The 19898-nt window shown below is 40.6% G+C and overlaps 1 protein-coding gene across 2 annotated transcripts; it reads left to right on the top strand.

Annotated features, from left to right (window-relative positions):
* The first annotated feature begins 2510 nt into the window (after positions 1 to 2510).
* LOC308513280 (C-type lectin domain family 6 member A-like) lies at positions 2511 to 17506 on the top strand. 2 transcript variants are annotated; one of them, XM_081083182.1, is made up of 6 exons: positions 2511 to 2665; positions 3327 to 3419; positions 4875 to 4976; positions 13352 to 13503; positions 14777 to 14892; positions 16271 to 17506. In XM_081083182.1, the coding sequence occupies exons 1-6, from the start codon at positions 2632 to 2634 to the stop codon at positions 16413 to 16415; spliced, it is 642 nt and encodes a 213-aa protein (XP_080939308.1). In that variant the 5' UTR covers positions 2511 to 2631; the 3' UTR covers positions 16416 to 17506. The 2 variants fall into 2 exon arrangements, with proteins under 2 accessions (XP_080939308.1, XP_080939309.1); XM_081083183.1 differs by lacking the exon at positions 4875 to 4976.
* Positions 17507 to 19898: the final 2392 nt, after the last annotated feature.

Genomic DNA, 19898 nt, shown 5'->3' on the forward strand with positions numbered 1-19898 from the left:
AACACTAATTTTCAAAAGGGCAATCCAATGCTGCTTACATGGAAAGGGATTTGTTCTAATTGTTGATTAACCAATCATGCCTTTTAAAAAAGGGTTTAAGCCAAAACAGAAGAATATTCACTTTGTCTAATAGTATATGATTTGATATTCAATCAACACTAGTTATTAGCTTCTCCATCGCTAGTTTTGCATTAGTCCCTGGCCAGACTAAAATATTATAATATTGTTTGCACATTTGACCTGAACCTGTCCACATTTCAGCTTTTGCTCGAATTTGCCATTCTCCCTATCAATTTTTGTTTTATTTGGTGTATTGCTCCTTTATGACTTTGCTACTACCATTCAAAGGTTTGCCAGTAGCAATATAAAAATGTATATGGAACAGAGGAATGGAAAAAAGCAAAGATAATGGAACACAGGGTTGCCAAAGGTTAAGACAATTATGTGATTAGGAGAGCCTATATTGGAGATGATCAAGGAAGCAAAGAGGTCTTTAACTTGATTTTTCTGTGTATAGCTAAGGAGAATGTTTTCTTTTTCCTGGAACAACAAGTGACTCAATCTGCGGGTTGTACTTTTTCATGTTTGAGGGGAACTGGAAACAGATTGCGATATTTTATAATCACTTCTTCTTCTCCCTTTATGGATGACCTGTTGCATCTCAAACCAACTTGGGGATAATTTTCTGGGTTTTTAAATCTGTCCTCAGTGTCTATTTCATGATTAGCCATAACTATCTACTTAAAAAGCTTGTTGAGTTTAATATTCATTTATCCATAGTAGATTTTTCTTGTATTCAAGATTATCATTTGAGAATGTGGAGGCATTTTTGATGTTGATAGGTATTCCAGAGATTTTATCTTAAGAAGGAGGGATCCTCAAGCCCTTGAGAAATGACAAGGAATTCATGAAGCCTGCCTCTAATGTTATACTACATCAAGCTTTCCCTTACCTAATCAGAGAGATTATAAGATACTAGAGGTCTGGTACACGAAATTTGTGGGGGGCAGGATGGGGGGATGAGGTGTCCACCAGCCTGGCTTGCATCCTCTTGCAATCTGGGACCCCTTGGGGGAAGTTAGGCCTAAACCAGCAGTCGGACATACTTCTCGCAATCCGGGACACTGCATGCACCAGTGACCATACTTTCCATACAGGTGAAAGGCATCTTGCTGTTTATGGGCAGCTACATTTTTTTGGCCTTGATTATAAAAAGTAGTACATAACATGATCCATCTCAGGTAGTAGTACCACTTCCCCATCTTATGGGTGGAAAACCTGAAGCAGAGAGAAGTTACATAATTGGCTTTGTCACACAGTTATAAGTGTCAGAATCAGGGCTGAGCACAAAATGTTAAGCCAGAGTTCATGCATGTCATTGCTGCATCATCCTGTTTTTTCATGTTAGAGTAGCCTTGCCAGGTTTTAATTTTTAAATCTAAGAGACTACTCCCAATATATAGGGCAAGGTCCCTAGGCCTGGCCAGTGATCAGGGCCATCTGTGGGGTGACTGGCAGGTGGGGCTATCGGGAGTGCCCCCATGGCACCTGCCTTGGCTGGGGGCCTGGCACCACCCGTCTGCCCCCTGGTGGTCAGTGCACGTCATAGAGACCAGTCGTTCTGCTGGTCGTTCTGCTGTTTGGTCTATTTGCATATTTGGGCTTTATTATATAGGATTACTCTAGCCCTGGCTGAGTTGGTTAGAGCATTGTCCCAATATGCCAAAGTTGTGGTTTCGATTCCCAGTCAGGACACATACAAGAATCAACCAATGAATGCATAAGTAAGTGGAACAACAAATTGATCTCTCTCTCTCTCTCTCTCTCTCTCTCTCTCTCTGTCCTCATTCCCTCTCTCTCTCAAATCAATAAATAAAAATAAAAGACATTACTAATCTTTGCTCAGTACCAGTCTTGATTCATTAAGAATGTTTAATTACTTTTGTAGATAAATTCCAGAACCTTTTATTTTACAATCACATTCCTGAACAATGTCCATGGATCTTTAAGTAAAAATATTAACATATTTTTAAGCCATATCTATTCAATCAGACTTTTGCTCACTTCCTAGGACACTGTTCAACACATGGATTAAGCCTTACATAAAATCCAATGTAAAGATTGGCTAGGGAGCACTTAAATTAATTAGGCATATACCTTATTAATTTAATAAATTTCTTTTAGGGTATATAAAATTTTCTATTTTGCATGCCAGAATAATTAGGAATCAGGGGGAGAAATTTCATGTCAGAAACTGAACAAGTGATCTCAACATTCTTGTCAAAGATTTCATGAGCTGTTTTAGATGTGTTTCTCAATTTCCTCTTATTTTTCATGATATTTTAAAATCACTGGAAACTTTAGTCTAAACTAAAAGACTGAAGTTTATTTAGTCATTTGGTTATTTATTCTGATGGAGTTTCTTTTCTTTCTTTTATTTTTTTTTTTAGTCTAAACCGCAACTTCTTCTTTTGAGGCATACTTTATACTGGAAGTCTCTTAGCCTCATCAGAGTGTTTAGTTGTCTGTCTCATCTCTGACCTATTTGAATAAAGTCAAAGCTCCGGGTAACATTTTCAGAGAAAAAGACACACAAGGGGCTCCTGGGCCTTCTGAACACAGGGAGCCCACATGATGGTGCAACAAGGGCAACCTCAAGGTAGAGGTGAGCATTCCTTTCCTTAATTCCAGAGAGAAAGAAGTGTATGAGATGATGAGTTATCTGGAGAGAAGAGATAGACAATGAACAGATTGGGGGGATACAGATTGGACTACCATAGCAATCAAGAGAAGTTAGAAGAAAGACTAATTCCTCAGAGCCAGATGTACTTGTTAGAATGAGTAAACAAATATTAATACAGTGGTATGAGAAGGAGACAAAAGTGATGGATTAAGAAAGATGGGGAATCCATGGGTAAATATAATATTTAAGAAGAAAGAAAAGGAAAGTAGAAAACACAGTTGATTGAGGATGACTTTTTCCTCAATTGTTTAGGACTTCAAAGCTACTACCTGGTTATTTATTCTGAGAGAGTTTCTTTATTTAAACACTTTATTGAATTTATTGGGTTGACATTGGTTAATAAAATTATGTCAGTTTCAGGTATACAATTCTACAATACATCATCTGTATATTATATTGTGTGTTTACCACCCAAAGTTAAGTCTCCTTCCATCACCATCTGTGGGAGTTTTTAAGCTCTCTCCTTCTTTTAGGTTTTTAATTAATATGAGATTCTTCACCTAGTTTCTTCATTGTTCTAAGTTTCTTAGGAACTCTGGCTTCTTGGCTCCATGGTAACTGCATTTGTCTTCCTCTCTGACAGTAAGGCCAGTATGGTGGTCCCCCGTGAAGATCTGGTCTGTTGCTGTGGTTTCCATAGCATTCCTCAGTGCTTGTTTCATCGTGAGTTGTGTGGGTAAGTTCTTCACTGAGGTGACACTCTTGTGATTTCCTTCCCTGTCATGTTCTATACACTATTAATATGTCAACTGTTAATTGGAATGCAATGCTTTTGTTGATTTCCCCTCCTCCTCTTCCTCTTTCTCCTCCTTTCCCTCCCTCTCTTTTCTCCCTTTTCTTCATATTTTGATAATTGATTCTGCTTCCAGATATATTTCACCTGGTTTTATTAGTATATTCTCAATCATGACCTCTCATATGGATGGATGTTGATTGTAGTCAAAGACATCATTTTTCACTACATGGTTCACTACTGATCACATATTCTCTACCCACAAAAGCCCACTATTGAGAATGCAACTATAATTGCTTTTATAATCATAATACTTTAGAATAGCTTCTTTGACTTTCTTGTGAGAGTCTTTTCTAATATAAGGAGAATAAATATTCAAATGAAATGTTGAGGATGTAAGGGAATAAAATATTTCTTTTCTGTTCCATTTGCTTCCAAATAAATATTTCAAGTACATTTTGTGAGAAAGCTTCAACACTTTGTTCTCTCTAATCTACAATTTTATTCTCCATTCTCTGCTAAGGCGATTAAAAATAGTTATAAAATAGTCTGGAAGGAAGTGAAAGTGATTTCATATGCCAGATGGGCCATGTTTGATGTTCCCTCAAGATACAAGTAAATGTCTTGGTCTTTACTAAAACACAAATAAAAATAACTATCAAAAAGTTAGAATCTGTTTCATTTTTCATGGTCAAGTGCAAGAGGAAGAGCGTTTAAGAACAGTTATTTTATTAATCAAGAGGAAGCAGATATTAAGGACCCCAAGGCATAGGCTAGGAGAATGGTGGGAAAGTAGTGATCTTTAGTAGTAGAAGGCTAACACAGAAATGAGTGAAGAATCAATTCAGGACCCAAGAGAGAACAGGTCTTTCTTCCTGTGCACACCCTTGAACATAAAAGGTAATGTTTATTTGAGACATTTAAAATGTTTCTAAATGTTTAAAGGCTCCCATTGGTTTCTATTTACCTCATATGTTTATCTGTAGCTATTAACAGTCAGAACTTTTAGAAAATGTAAAAATAATCTGCATTCTTGCTTCATGATTATGAAAATTAAGAAGAAGCAGACAGTCAGTAGATCAACGGATAGGTATGGATTATTTTTGACAGTCTCTATTCTAGGTGTTTGCGATTAATATATGTAGAAAGAGAATCTCTGTCCTAGAATATAGAACTTAAATTTCAATGGGGAAAGAGCAACAACAAAAAAGTACAGGCTTATACACAAACAAATGAATAGAGGCAAGCAGTAATTGAACACAGCCTTTATTGAGTTTGAATAGAAGAGAGAAGGAAATGGTTACAGTTGGAGGAAAGCCTGCTTGGCACAGATTTATAGAGCATAAGGTTTTGTAGCAAAAGAATCGGTGGATACTAATCCTCCCTCTTCCTCCACAGCGACGTATCATATTACATATACAAAAACTGTCAAAAGGCTGTCTGAATTACATACATATCATCCAAGTCTAACCTGCTTCAATGAAGGGACAAGGGTGACAGGTAAGGTGTTGCAATTCTTAACCAGACTTTCTTTTCTCAGAGAAAGAGGTCAGGGGTGAGCTCAAGATTGGCTTATTCTATTTTTAAAAAATGGATATCACACCCTACCTGGTTTGGCTCAGTGGACAGAGAGTCGGCCTGTAGACTGAAATGTCCCAGTTCAGTTCAGGTCAAGGGCATGTACCTCTGTTACTGGCTCCTCCCTGGCCTGAGCCCTGGTTGGGGCATGTGCAGGAGGTAACTAATTGATGTTTCTATTCCTTTTCCTCCTTCCCCCTTCCTCTCTGAAATCAATAAAAAAATTTTTTTTAAAGGATATCTCTAAACTTACATGCTCCTATCAGGCTCTAGATTTGCCCTTGTCCAGACTTCTTGAGATCAATAAGTGTTATTAACATACACCATGCAATTTGCTCAAGCCAACCCTGGAAATTCTTCATAAAAGTTTTGGTTTAAAATTATCCTTACCCTTATCATTTGGATAGAATTTATTTTTGTTATCTAAGGTTCCTAGTTAATAACACCCATCTTAATTCCAAGTGTCAGCTTTATTGCTGCTCAATTTGGTTGGTGAAACATGGCTCAGGAAGAGGTTGTCCTCACTTTAAAACGTGGTGCTGGCACCTTCGTATGTGGACCGTTAAGAGAGTTGACTTCAAAATCACGGTCTGCCTTGCACTATGTCTAGTGAGAAAGGCCAAAGAAAGGCAAAATGCATGTTCGTAGTGGTTTTTATGGCTTTATTCCTTCCAAGTGAAGAAATACCAATAGATGTCAGATTCTTAGTATGCACTCCTTTGCCTTTATGGAAAAAATCTCTGAGAACTAAAGAGAGGACTTAAGTTTCTTTCTATTTTTATGAGATGTTGGAATTTTTCCTTTTTTAAATATTTGCTAGAAATATGGTACATGGGGTGGTGAGGAATAGTTTTCTTTACTCTCTCACGTAGGCTTTTCTTGTCCCATTGAGGGTTTTTTGTTTTTGTTTTTTGTCAATTGTGGAGCTGGCGCTTCTGGGGAGAAGAACATAATTACATCAATATTGTTTTCCTCTCAACAACTTGAGGCACTCCTGTATCAACAACTGGAGTTTTAAAGACTACCTCCTGGAAGCAGCAATGGGTACTTTAGCCTTTGCTTTCAGAATGCTCTGAAATGAATGAGACAAAGATGGTTATTCATTAAATTAACCCCACATCCATCTGGCATAAGAAACTGCAAATTTACTCCCTGTTATAGCCTTTCAAGCTGTTTCATACAAATAAGTCAAGTTACAGATAAGCTTATATGTAAAATTATCTTATATGCCACCATGTCAGCAAATAAAAGTGCTCAGATTTTAAGAACATCCTTTCACATTATTATTACAATAAAAAGTTAAAAGTCCAAACAAAAATTTTCCATATTCATTAAAGGTAAAAAGATAATCGAGATCCACATGTATCTTTTCCTATTTGTTTTCCACTCGGCCCCCATCTGAGGGCTGGGACATGTTGAAGCATGCTTGTCAAAACCCCAGAAATATATTGAAAAACTATGCATCCCCTTATTTAATCTGAAATCTAACTTTTTTTTATCATGTATTAGAAGCAAAGCTATAATTTCTGGAACTTTGTAAATATCAACATTTAAAAATAAAACTGCTAAACATGTTTTTAAAATGTATCTTTGGTGTCTACATACCATTACAAATTGCTACCTCCACTCCCATCATGAATATTAAAAAAGAGAAATGCATGTATTATTTAACAGTCCTGGGTATTACATCATTCTTTCCCCCTTTAGACTAACATTTACACAGCACTTTCCTGTCTGCCAAGATATGTAAATAAGAACATCTCTAATAGTTTTATTTCCTATGGAACATTAAGGTTGTTATAAAACTTCTTCTGGATGGATTTATTATAATTATCATCAGAATATATATTCAAAACATTACATATTTATTATATATTTTTATAAATTATTACTGATAACATAAATCTATTAGAAGCCCATCTATAATAATAAAAGTGTAATATGCTAATTAGACCAGACAGCCAAATGATCTTCTGGACGTAATTCTGGATGTCGTTCCGGACAGCCTTCTGGATGAAGCCACAGTAGCGGGGGCCGAAGCAGAGGCAGTTAGGGGCGATCAGGCAAGCAGGTGAGCAGTTAGGGCGATTAGGCAGACAGGTGAGCAGTTAGAGGCAATCAGGCAGGCAGGCAGAGTGGTTAGGGGTGAACAGGCAGGCAGAGTGATTAGGGGCGATCAGGCAGGCAAGTGGTTAGGGGTGATCTGGCAGGCAAAGGGATTAGGAGCAATGAGGCAGGCAGGCAGAGTGGTTAGGAGCAATGAGGCAAGCAGGCAGAGTGGTTAGGGGCTATCCAGCAGGCAGGCAGGCGAGTGGTTAGGAGCCAGCATTCCTAGATTGCCAGAGGGATGTCTGACTGCTGGTTTAGGCCCGATCCTGCATCGGGCCTAAACCAGCAGTTGGACATCCCCTGAGGGGTCCCAGATTGCTAGAGGGTGCAGGCCAGGCTGAGGGATGCCCTCGTGCACAAATTTCATGCACTAAACCTCTAGTCTATTCTTACTAATAAAAGCCTAGGACTAGGTGGTCGTCATGCCATGATGCCCTCATGCCATTCGAAGATGGCTGCGTACAGGGCTGGGCTTGTTGCTGCATGCTCGGCACAGAGCCTGTCTGGGAGTCCCGCCTCCACTCGGCGAGGCCTGCCTGGGGTCCGGCAAGGCCTGCCTGGGAGTCACCTGGCTCCATGCGGTGAGGCTTGCCTGGGGGTCCCCCGGCTCCACACAGTGAGGCTTGCCTGGGCATCCCAGCTCCATGTGACGAGGCCTGCCTGGGAGTCCTGGGGGTCCCACCTCCTGGCTCCATGCAGCATGGAGGAGGCAGGATCCCCGGCTCCAGCCTACATCTTTGGGGCAATCCATCAAGGAGCCCCAGATGGGTGGGCGGGGCCTACCTCTTTGGAGCAATCAATTGTGGGGCTCCCGCACTGTGACAGGGCACAGGCCAGGCTGGGGGACCCCCCTCCCCAAGTGCATGAATTTCATGCACCGGACCTCTAGTCCTATATAATAAAGAGGTAATGGGCAAATTGATCATCACGCCCTCACAAGATGGCTGCCTATGACCAGACCGGCAGGGGGGTTACTGAGGGGCAACCAAACGACTAAACAAGCAGGCTGCGTGGGGCGACCAGGCCGGTGGGGGGGTCGTGAGGGGCGACTAGGCCGGCACGGGGGGCAGTAAGAGGTGACCAGGCCTGTGGGGGGGGGCAATTAGGGGAAACAAGGCCAGCACAGGGGGAGGGGCAGTAAGGGCTACCAGGTTGGCAGGGGGGGTAGTTGGGGGCAATTAGGCTGGCAAGCGGGGGCAGTCAGGGGTGACTAGGCTGGCTGGAGGGCAGTTGGGGGTGACCAGGCTGGCAGCAGGGATAGTTAGGGGCGATCAGACTGGCCACAGAGGCAGTGTGGGGCACTCAGGCCAACAGGGGCAGGCCAGTTAGGGGAAACCAGGCAAGCAGGCAGGTGAGCAATTAGGAGCCAGTGGTCCAGGATTCTGAGAGGGATGTCTGACTGCCAGTTTAGGCCCGATCCCAGGGATCGGGCTTAAACGGGCAGTCGGACATCCTCCGAGGGGTCGTGGATTAGAGAGGGTGCAGGCTGGGATGAGGGGACTCCCCCATGCATGAATTTTGTGCATTGGGCCTCTAGTACAGTGATGGCGAACCTTTTGAGCTCGGTGTGTCAGCATTTTGAAAAACCCTAATTTAACTCTGGTGCCGTGTCACATATAGAAATTTTTTGATATTTGCAACCATAGTAAAACAAAGACTTATATTTTTGATATTTATTTTATATATTTAAATGCCATTTAACAAAGAAAAATAAACCAAAAAAATGAGTTCGCGTATGACTTCTAACATGCGTGTCATAGGTTCGCCATCACTGCTGTAGTCCTATCTAATAATAGACAAACATGGTAGTTAACCATACCTCTGACATGCTTCCCATTGGCTAATCAGGGTGATATGCAAATTAACTGCCAACCAAGATGGCGGCTGGCAGCTAGGCAGCTGAAGCGAACAGGAGGCTTGCTTGCTCCAGCGATGGAGGAAGCCAAGTTTCCCCGCCTGCCGCTGCTGGCCTCTGAGCTGCACTCTAAGAAACAATGTTGCAATTATAGAAGCTAAACAAACCCCAGAAACCTGCTTTCAGCCAGCTGGGCCTCAGAGCTGGAGTTGCAACAGTGTTTCAATTATAGAAGCCAAACAAACCCAAATACCTGCTTTCAGCAGCCGAGATCTCAGAGTTGGAGCTGAGCCTCAGAGCTAAAGCTGGCTCTCAGCTCCAGTGACAGCCATAGAAGGTAAATAAATCCCAGAATAAAAAGAAAAAAAGAAAAAAAGGAGAGGTTGGGAGCTTCAGTCACCCACCAGCCTGAAAATGGCCCTCAGCCCCTCATCCCCTCACCCAGACTGGCCAGGCACCCCAGTGGGGACCCCTACCCTGAAGGGGGCGCGACCAGCTGCAAACAGCCATCATCCTCTCATCCAGGGCTGGCCAGGAACCCAAGCAGGACCCCCACCCTGATCCAGGACACCCTTCAGGGCAAACCAGCCGGCTCCCACCCATGCACCAGGCCTCTATCTTATATAGTAAAAGGGCAATATGCAAACTGACCCTAACAGCAGAAGGACTGGGAATGACTGGTCACTATGACACACACTGACCTCCAGGGGGCAGACGATCAATGTAGGAGCTGCCCTCTGGTGGTCAGGGCACTCTCACATTGGAGGAGCTCTGCTCAGCCACAAGCCAGGCTGATGGCTGCTGGTACAGCGGTGGTGGTGGGAGCCTCTCCTGCTTCCTCAGCAGCACTAAGGATGTCTGACTGCAGTTTAGGCCTGCTTCCTGCTGGCAAGTGGACATCCCCTGAGGGCTGCCAGGCTGCCAGAGGGATGTCTTATTGCCATCTTAGGCCCAATCCCCCAGAGAGCGGGCCTAAGCCAGCAGGTGGTCATCCCCTGAGGGGTCCCAGACTGCCAAACGGCACAGGCCGGGCTGAGGGACCACCCTCCCCCCCGAGTGCACAAATTTTTGTGCACCGGGCCTCTAGTATATTTATAAAAGGCTAATAGGCAAAGTGTCCCTGTGGGAGTTCAACCAGGAGACTGAGAGTTCTATCACTCACTATGACGTGTGCTGACCACCAGGGGGTGGTATAGAACGAAGGAAGGCCCGGGTGGCAGCGAGCAGCCAGGGAAGGGAGGAGGCCCTAGCCAGCACCCAGAAGGCCTTGATCAGCCCTGATTGCCAGCCAGGCCTAAGAACCCTACCCGTACATGAATTTTGTGCACTGGGCCTCTAGTATTTTAAGGAGACACATGGACTTTAAAAAATGCAATCAGTTATACTTACTATTGAATAATATTACTACTAAAGTGAGGTAGAAATCAACATCAACTCCTTTGTTATTTTTCACTTTAGTGACACAATATGATAAATCTTACTTATCTAAATAAATTGATAGAATAGAAAGTGTTCGGTTAGAATGGCACCCAATTTTTTTAGTGTTCTTTTTAAAAACTTTATTTTATTGATTTTTTACAGAGAGGAAGGGAGAGGGATAGAGAGTTAGAAACATCGATGAGAGAGAAGCATCAATCAGCTTCCTCTTGCACACCCCCTACTGAGGATGTGCCTGCAACCAAGGTTCATGCTTTTGACTGGAATTGAACCCGAGACCCTTCAGTCCCAAGGCTGACGCTCTATCCAGTGAGCCAAACCGGCTAGGGCATAGTTTTTTGCTAAAAACATATAGTGATCTAGTATCAAAAATTATTTATAATAATCTGTTCACTGAGAATTTGATTAGGTAATTTTTCAATGTTGTTAAATATAAAGAACTAGAAGCCCAGTGCACGAATTTTCGTGCAATAGGCCTTCCTTCCCCTGGCTGCTGGCACTGGTTTTCCTCTGGGACCCAGGACCCAGGCCTTTGGTCCGGCCACAGCAGCTTGGCCTCAAGGCTTGGCTTCTCTGCTGTGGCCGCAGCAAGGCAACTGCAGTGGAGAAGCCAAGCCTCTTCAGTCTTCGCTCCGGCCGGAGCCTTCAGTCTTCGCTCTGCGCCTGTGTATGCAAATTAACCACCATCTTTGTTGGGTTAATTTGCATAGTCTTTCTGATTGGCTGGTGGGCATAGCAGAGTGACATCAATTTGCATGTTTCAATTTTATTAGTGTAGATAATAAATAGAATAATTTACAAAAGGTTTGTATTCTTCTCAGTCAATAGTGATTCACTTTCTCAATTTCTGAGAATTACTCCAAAAAGAAGATAAGTGTTATCAAATGATTATTAAGTATACTTCTTTTTATAATTACAAAGCACAATTGGAAAAATACAACATTATTAATGCCCATATATCTTTTTGACAAATGCTTCCTTTCATCACAGCTTTAAATAATTTTGTCAACCTTGGAGCTGGAGATTTAGCATATTTAACATATGTAAAATGCTTCCATACATAACTGACAAAGCCAATTCTCACCATCAAAACAGTCCACTTAATTAGACATGTTAAATTAACATATTGTTAATACATACTTTAAGGAGTATTATGAAAAACAATCTATATATATAAGAGCCTAAGCGACTGTTAACAATGAAACTACTGGTTGCTATGATGTGCATTGACCACCAGGAGGCAGATGCTCAATGCAGGAGCCTGCCAGCCAACCTCCCAGTCCCTCCCATCGGCTGGCAGGCCCCGGAACTGGGCTGGAGAACCTGGGGTGGGTGGCAGCGGATGTGGCCCCTTTCCCAGGGGGGCCGAGGGCCAGCTCCCTCCTTGGGGTCGGCAGCCAACCTCCTGGGTCCCTCCGCCTCTTCCCTCCCTCCAGCTGGCAGGCACCTATCAGCCCACTGCCCACTTGCCTTGGTGGCTGTTGGCCCCTCCCCCCCAGCTGGCAGTTCCCGATCACTCAATCAGGGCTGGGCCCCGGGGGTTGGTGGTGGCAGACACAGGCAGCGAGGGAAAGAGGAGGTGGAGAGGCAGGGAACCTGATTGGCCCTGATCGCTGTCCAGGCCTAGGGACCCCACCCATGCACGAATTTTGTGCACCGGGCCTCTAGTATTTAATAATGAACAGAAAGCATAATTAAGATAAATTTCCAAAAGTGGCTAATAGTAAAATGATATAGATATGGTCTGTTTATTTTATTCATATTATAATATTATAAAAGGAAGAATAATTCTATAGATAGTTTCTCATCATTTAATATGCAAATTTTAATGCAATAATATTTAAAATGAATAACATAGAGCTATATATAACAACATGAATGAATCTTAGCAATGTGGAATTAAAAAATGAAGCCAAGAAGACCACATATATTATACTTTTAAAGAGATTTAAAATTCAGCAAATCAAAACAACCTATTATTCAGGTAAACATATATATGTGCTAAAATTGTATATAAACATGTAAATATACATACATGATCAAAACATGTCAGTGGATCTGTATTGGTTAGCTAGAAATTTTTAATTCTAGGATAATGGCAAATTGGTGTTTCTAAGGGGAAAGGAGAGAGAAGTGATAATTTTTAAAACTCATAAGTTTGATGCTGTGTAAAAATTAGTAATAGGTAATATTTATGAGCAATTATTCCATGTTAAGCATCTTTTATATTTTATTGATTTTTTTACAGAGAGGAAGGGAGAGGGACAGAGAGTTAGAAAATGTTAAGCATCTTTTAAAGTGCTTTGCACATATTATGTGATTAAGTTTCCCTTTGGGTTTGGTACTGACTGTTTTTATTTACACTTTAAAGACAAAATAACTAAAGCTCAAGGAGGTTATATAATTTGCCCAAAGGCATACATAATAAATGGTGGAGTCAGAATTCGAATAAGGCATAATTCTAATTTTCATTATCACCCTGTGAATAATTATCATTTCCATTTTAAAAACTTGAGACTTGTGGCTTGCCCAAGATTATTAAGTAGAATTGGCATTTGAGATACACCTTTATTAGTAATTTGTAACCATGATAGAACTTGGTGCATCTAATGTATAAGGGATATAAAGAACAGAAAAAATTTTATAGTGATTTTTTGGCAAAAATTCCAGATAAATTCTGTAGGTAAACCTTGGTAAATACTGAGGACTTAATGTGAAAAAATGTTTATTTAAAAGCAGCCCTATGGCCCCAAATTATATAATTTAGGGAACAATAAATACATGACTTAAGAAGCCCATCTCTAGAAAACAACCTCAGATTTCACATATATGGAATTTACCTCTTTGATCTTATTTGTCTCATCTTGCACTCACTTTTCTATTTCATTCAACATAGAAAAAGTCTGGGGATGTTGCCCAAGTACTTGGAAATCTTTTGGTTCCAGCTGCTACTTCATTTCTAAAGAAGGTAATTTTTGGTCTAAGAGTGAGCAGAACTGTGTTCGGATGGGGGCTCATTTGGTGGTACTCAACACAAAAGCAGAGCAGGTACTTTTGTTTTTTTTATTTTTCATTTTCATTTAAATAAAGTAAATTTAATTTAAAATAAAATTTATCATCTTAGCTGTTTTAAAGTGTACAGTTCAATAATTAACTATATTAACATTGTTGTAAAAAGATCTCTACAGTTCTAGGAATATATCCTAAGAAACTTGAAACACCAATCAGAATGAATTTGTGCACCTCTATGTTCATAGAAGTGCAGTTTACAATAGCTAAGATCTGAAACAGCCCAAGTGCCCGCCAGTAGATGAGTGGGTAAAAAAGCTGTGTACATTTACATGGTGTCATATATACCATGGAATACTATGCAGCAGTGAAAAAGAAGGATCTCTTACCCTTTGAGACAGCATGGAGGGACCTGGAGAGTATTATGCTAACTGAAATAAGCCAGTCAGAGAAAGACAAATATCACACGATCTCACTTATAAATGGAATCTAATGAACAAAATAAACTGACAAAGAAAATAGATCTAGAGATAAGGAAGCATGCAACAGACTGATGATTCTCAGAGGGAAGGCGGGGGAGCGAGAGAGATTAACCAAAGAATTTATATGCATATTTGCATAACCCATGGACACACACAATAGTGCTGGTGAAGACCTGGGGAGGAGGTGAGGGTGGGGAGGAGGGGAGTCAATGGGGGAAAAAAGGGGACATCTGTAATACTTTCAACAATAAAGATAGATTTAAAAAACTGAATTCAAATTAATTTCACCTTATCTCAACCAGAAAACAATTCTGATAGATTAAAAAGGTGATACGAGGCCCAGATGGAAAAATGAGACTAATCGTTTTTTTAAGAAGTCATCACTACTGTTATAAATATAATAAACACTCCTTTATGTTTAACTTTTAAAAGTAATTAATTACTAGAGAATTACTACTTAGGGGAAGAGAGAAACAAATTTGAATTTTGATAACTCAAATGCAATTTCATTGATAAACAATGAGAAATACACTAGAATACATCTAAACGTATACAATTTTAAAAATGGTTGAAAGTGCAAAAATTGACATACATTTTAAAAGAATTCTGCCACTTGGTGAAGAAAAAATAAATTTGCGATGGAAATTCATGAGTTATAACTCCCTCCTTCTTGTAATGATATTGATGTTTTGGGCCTGTTCTGTTGTCCAATGAGCTGTCTTGATACTGTTCCTCACAGCTGGCATTTTATTTTCTCTTTAGAGCTCTAAAGAACTCTTACTCTATTCAATTTGGGGATTTCAGTCTATGGCTTCTTTTTCTTTATGCAGAATTTCATTGTTCAGCAGCTGAATGAATCACTTTCTTATTTTCTGGGACTCTCAGATCCACAAGGGAATGGCAATTGGCAATGGATTGATCAGACACCTTACACAGAAAATGTCAGGTGAGTACAGACTCACATTAATGAACCATGGGCTTTGTTTATATAACAAAGTAATTAACTACTAGAGAATTACTACTTACAGGAGGAGAGAAACAAAATAGTACCTAATTTTAATTTTCAATAGTTACCTCATTATGAGTCTTTGGATAGACAAAATAGTACATCTCTTGCCCAAGGAATGTGTGTAAAAAGAAGTATGAAAAAAGTAAAGAATGCATAACAAATTTTTAAAAATGGAAGAGTTCACCCTATTATTAGTGGAAAAGAAGAAACTATAAGAGGGATGACTGAAGGAAGTAAGGCATAAAAATGTAGGGCAATTTTGTTGGCAGTGACTGTTAATGCTAATACTGATAATTATATTGATGATAACAGATTCTAACAATTATTAAGTTCTTACATGCACAATTATTAAATGCATGTATTGTCACACTTAAACTTTATGAAAACTTTTTTAGAACTCATTTTACTGATGAAAAGTGAATTAACTTCCCTGAAGTCAATAAGAAGTAAGATGAGAAAGAGGGCCTCAACTCCATGTCTAACTCCAAAGATGGGTCTCTTATTCATTACCATTTGCTGCCTCTAAACTTGTGTAGACACTTCAATTACACTTTATTTCAATTAATAAGACTTAAAATACATGTGTGAGAACTGTGTTCAATTCTAGGAGGATGATTATATAATAATACTATTTATTTGAGGCTTTGAAATAAATCCAGAATTTAATTATACATTATTGCATGTGATGTTCACATACTTTTATAAGCTATTTGGGGACCTGACTATGATTCCTATTTTTATAGGTGAAGAATCAAATACCTGAAGAGAATAAATTATTTGCTTAAGATCAAAATGAGTCAGGAGAAAACCATGTCTCTTAATTCCAAAAACAAAGTCCTACCCTCCCACCCCCATCCAAACCTTGTCACCCTTACTACAGATTGCATTCCTTGTAGGCAGGGTAACTTCTTATGACCAGACTCAAGCTCCATGAGAATATAGGTATTTAGGAAGGTGATAAGAGTACACAAATTAAAGAGGCAACCTCTTCATTATGCTACTAAGACACAAATTGTTTAACAACCCAGATCAGGATAAGGGCTCTTTATAGAGAAAAAAGTGAAGATTAGATTTTAGGAACAAGGTCAAGTTTACTCTACTACATAAAAATTTGCCAGGGAAATATTAGAGAAGCAATTATAAAAGTGCGTGTTTACACTTGGGGGTTTTGAGGAGGGCAGTATGAGAAGAGGAGAGCAATCATTGGAGTGTTATTTCACCCTGAACCCCATTCTCTTCAAACCCCAACTCTATATACTTTTTAATTAATCACTGTGCATTCACTGACGTGTTTTTATCCTTTGTTTCTCTTTAGATCATGGCACGAGGGTGAGCCCAATTTTTCTGCAGAGGAATGTGCTTCAGTAGTTTTCTGGAATCCTAGAGGATGGGGCTGGAATGATGTTTTCTGTGATTCTAAAAGAAATTCAATATGTGAGATGAATAAGCTTTATCTATGAGTAGAACTTTATTCATTGTCACATTTAAAATGGAGACCTATCTTAAAATGATAATTTCCTCTTGTAATTTATGTGTAATTCTTATCATAGAGCAGTGGTTCTCAACCTTCTGGCACTTTAAATACAGTTCTTCATGTTGTGACACAACCATAAAATTATTTTCCTTGCTACTTCATGACTGTAATGTTGCTACTGTTATGAATCATAGTGTAAATATCTGATATTCAGGATGGTCTTAGGTGACCCCTGTGAAAGGGTCATTCGACAGCCAAAAGGGTCGCGACCCACAGGTTGAGAACTGCTGTCATAGAGGTTTATGGAAATATCCAGATGCCTTACTTTCTTCAGTCATCCCTTTTATAGTTTCTTCTTTTCCACTAATAATAGGGTGAACTCTTCCATTTTAAAAAATTTGTTATGCATTCTTTACTTTCTTCATACTTCTTTTCACATACATTCCTTGGGCAAGAGATGGTACTATTTTGTCTATCCAAAGACTCATAATGAGGTAACTATTAAAAATTAAGAAGGACTTTCCTCAAAACTCTATAGAGAAATTCTTTTGGTCAAATAAGTAACTGTGACTGCCATCATGTGGAAGCCTGGCAAGAGCTGAAGGGTCTACTTCCTTGATGTCTTACTCACATGGCTGGCAACTTGGTACTGGTTTTTGTGAGAAGGTCTCCCATCCTCACCATAGGGAACTCTCCATAGGGTTTCTTGAGTGTTCTCACGAGATGATGATTGGCTTTCCGCAGAGGAAGTACTCCAAGAGAGCAAGTGAAAGTAGCACTTTTATGATCTGGCCTCAGAAGTCAAACACTTTAACTTCTGGTGCAGTCCATTGGTCACATAGACCAAACTGATATAGTACAGAAGTGGATTACCCAAAGGCATGACAAGCTCAAGATGAAAATCACTGAGGGCTATCCTTTTTTTTTTTTTAGACTTTTATTTTATTTTATTTTATTTTTATTGATTTCAGAGAGGAAGAGAGAGAGGGAGAGAGAGTTACAAGCATCAATGAGAGAGAGAAACCAAGATGGCAGCATAGGTAAACACCAGAAATTGCTGCCTCGCACAACCACTTCAAAAATACAACTAAAAGACAAAACGGACATCATCCAGAACCACAGGAAGGCTGGCTGAGTGGATATTCTACAACTAGAAGGGAGGAGAAAAGCACACTGAAACTCAGAGGAGGTGCGGAAGTAAAGTGCAGAGATATGGAGGCACACGCGGAAAGGGCAGGCAACTGAGGACACGGTTGTCTTTTTCAATTGGGAGGGAGTCTCAAGCTCCTGACTGCTCTGAACCCCAGTTCCAGGCGAGTCTCTTGGGACCCAGACTCATATGGGGAGAAACTGGACTGCCTGGCATTGGTCGGAAATAGAGGGCGGCTTTCTCTCAGAGGTGTTTGCAGCGATTACCGGGACACTGAGATGCGGGGCCTCTTAGGGTAGGTCTGAGGATCAGCCATAGCTGTTCGCTCGCCTTGTTGATTTCCTGAGGTCCCGCCCCACCCAAGCTGTGGGGAGAGGCTTTTGCATATGAAAGGCTTGGCCCTCTGCAATCTGAAAATTACCTAACAAACTGCAGCTGGGTCAGAGAGACCCAGAACTTCCAAAGGAAGGCCCAAGGCCCCACAGCAGCTTGTATTGCTTCACAGCTGGGCCTCATCGGGGCACCTCCAAACCCCAAACAAAGAAAAGGACTCTGCAGATCTCTCCATAGCTTCTGCTGGGTAGCCTCAGGCAGAGGCTAAGTTAGCACCTCCTTAGAGATCCAAGTGCCAGTGTACGCAATGGTCAGAGTGGGACCATCCAGATTGCAACTTCTCAGATCCAAAAGGGACACACTCAGGGGCCAGATTCAGTGAGGACCAAAGCCCCACTGAAGCAAGTCTTGCTCCATAAGGGTGTCTCCAGTACAGAAGTTCTCCCACTGTAGACACAGCTGATTCTCACAGCGAATTGGTCTGGAGGTCAATTCCTCGCAGTGATACCTACAACAATCAAGACTTAACTACAACAAGACTGTGCACAAAGCCCACAAAAGGGTGCACCAAGAGTGTCCACCTCAGGTAATTGGGGAGGCTAAACCACTGGGCCCTGTAGGACACCTAGCACACAAAGCTACTCTATCAACACAGGGAAGCAGCCAAAATACCCAGGCAAAGAAACAGATCACAAATGACAGAAATGGAGGAAAGCAAACTACTGGATATAGAGTTCAAAACCACAGTTATAAGATTTTTCAAGAATTTTCTAGAAACTGCCGATAAATTTAGTGAGACCCTCAAGAAATCTAGTGAGACCCTCGAGGATATGAAAAAGGACCAACTAGAAATTAAGCATACACTGACTGAAATAAAGAATATTATACAGAGTTCCAACAGCAAACTAGAGGATCGCAAGAATCAAGTCAAAGATTTGAAATATGAAGAAGCAAAAACACCCAACCAGAAAAGCAAAATGAAAAAAGAATCCGAAAATATGAAGATAGTGTAAGGAGTCTCTGGGACAGCTTCAAGCACACCAACATCCGAATTATAGGAGTGCCAGAAGGAGAGAGAGAGCAAGATATTGAAAACCTATTTGAAGAAATAATGACAGAAAACTTCCCCTACCTGGTGAAAGAAATAGACTTTCAAGTCCAGGAAGCACAGAGAACCCCAAACAAGAGGAATCCAAAGAGGACCACACCAAGACACACCATAATTAAAATGCCAAGAGCAAAAGAGAAAGAGAGAATCTTAAAAGCAGCAAGAGAAAAGCAGTTAGTTACCTACAAGGGAGTACTCATATGACTGTCAGCTGATTTCTCAACAGAAACTTTGCAGGCCAGAAGGGAGTGGCAAGAAATATTCAAAGTGATGAATAGCAAGAACCTACAACCAAGATTACTTTACCCAGCAAAGCTATCATTTATTATTGAAGGTCAGATAAAGAGCTTCACAGATAAGGAAAACCTTTTTAACCAGTATTATATGAAATGCTGAAAGGTGTCCTTTGAGAGGAGGAAGAAGAAGAAGAAAAAGGTAAAGATACAACTTATGAACAACAAATACACATCTATCAACAAGTGAATCTAAAAAATTAAGTGAATAAATAATCTGATGAACAGAATAAACTGGTGAATATAATAGAATCAGGAGCATAGAAATGGAATGGACTGACTATTCTTGGGGGGGATAAGGCTGTGGGGGGGGGCGGGAAGAGACTGGACAAAAATCATACACCTATGGATGAGGACAGTGGGGGGGGGTAAGGGCAGAGGGTGTGGTGGGAACCAGGTGGAGGGGAGCTATGGGGGGAAAAAAGAGGAACAACTGTAATAATCTGAACAATAAAGATTTAATCCTATCTAATAATAGACAAACATGGTAATTTACTGTACCTTCGCTACGCCTCCCATTGGCTAATCAGCGAGATATGCAAATTAACCCAACCAAGATGGCGGCCGGCAGCCAAACAGCTGAAG

This window comes from Myotis nattereri (assembly GCF_964212035.1).
Source record: "Myotis nattereri genome assembly, chromosome: 2".
In the NCBI taxonomy this organism is placed as follows: domain Eukaryota; kingdom Metazoa; phylum Chordata; class Mammalia; order Chiroptera; family Vespertilionidae; genus Myotis; species Myotis nattereri.

Excerpts from the sequence above, each read along its gene's own strand:
- LOC308513280 (XM_081083182.1), top strand. The coding sequence starts at position 2,632 with ATGATGGTGCAACAAGGGCAACCTCAAGGTAGAG. Across the intron at positions 3,420-4,874 it reads TTTCATCGTGAGTTGTGTGG|CGACGTATCATATTACATAT; the intron begins GTAAGTTCTTCA and ends CTTCCTCCACAG. Across the intron at positions 4,977-13,351 it reads TGAAGGGACAAGGGTGACAG|AAAAAGTCTGGGGATGTTGC; the intron begins GTAAGGTGTTGC and ends CATTCAACATAG.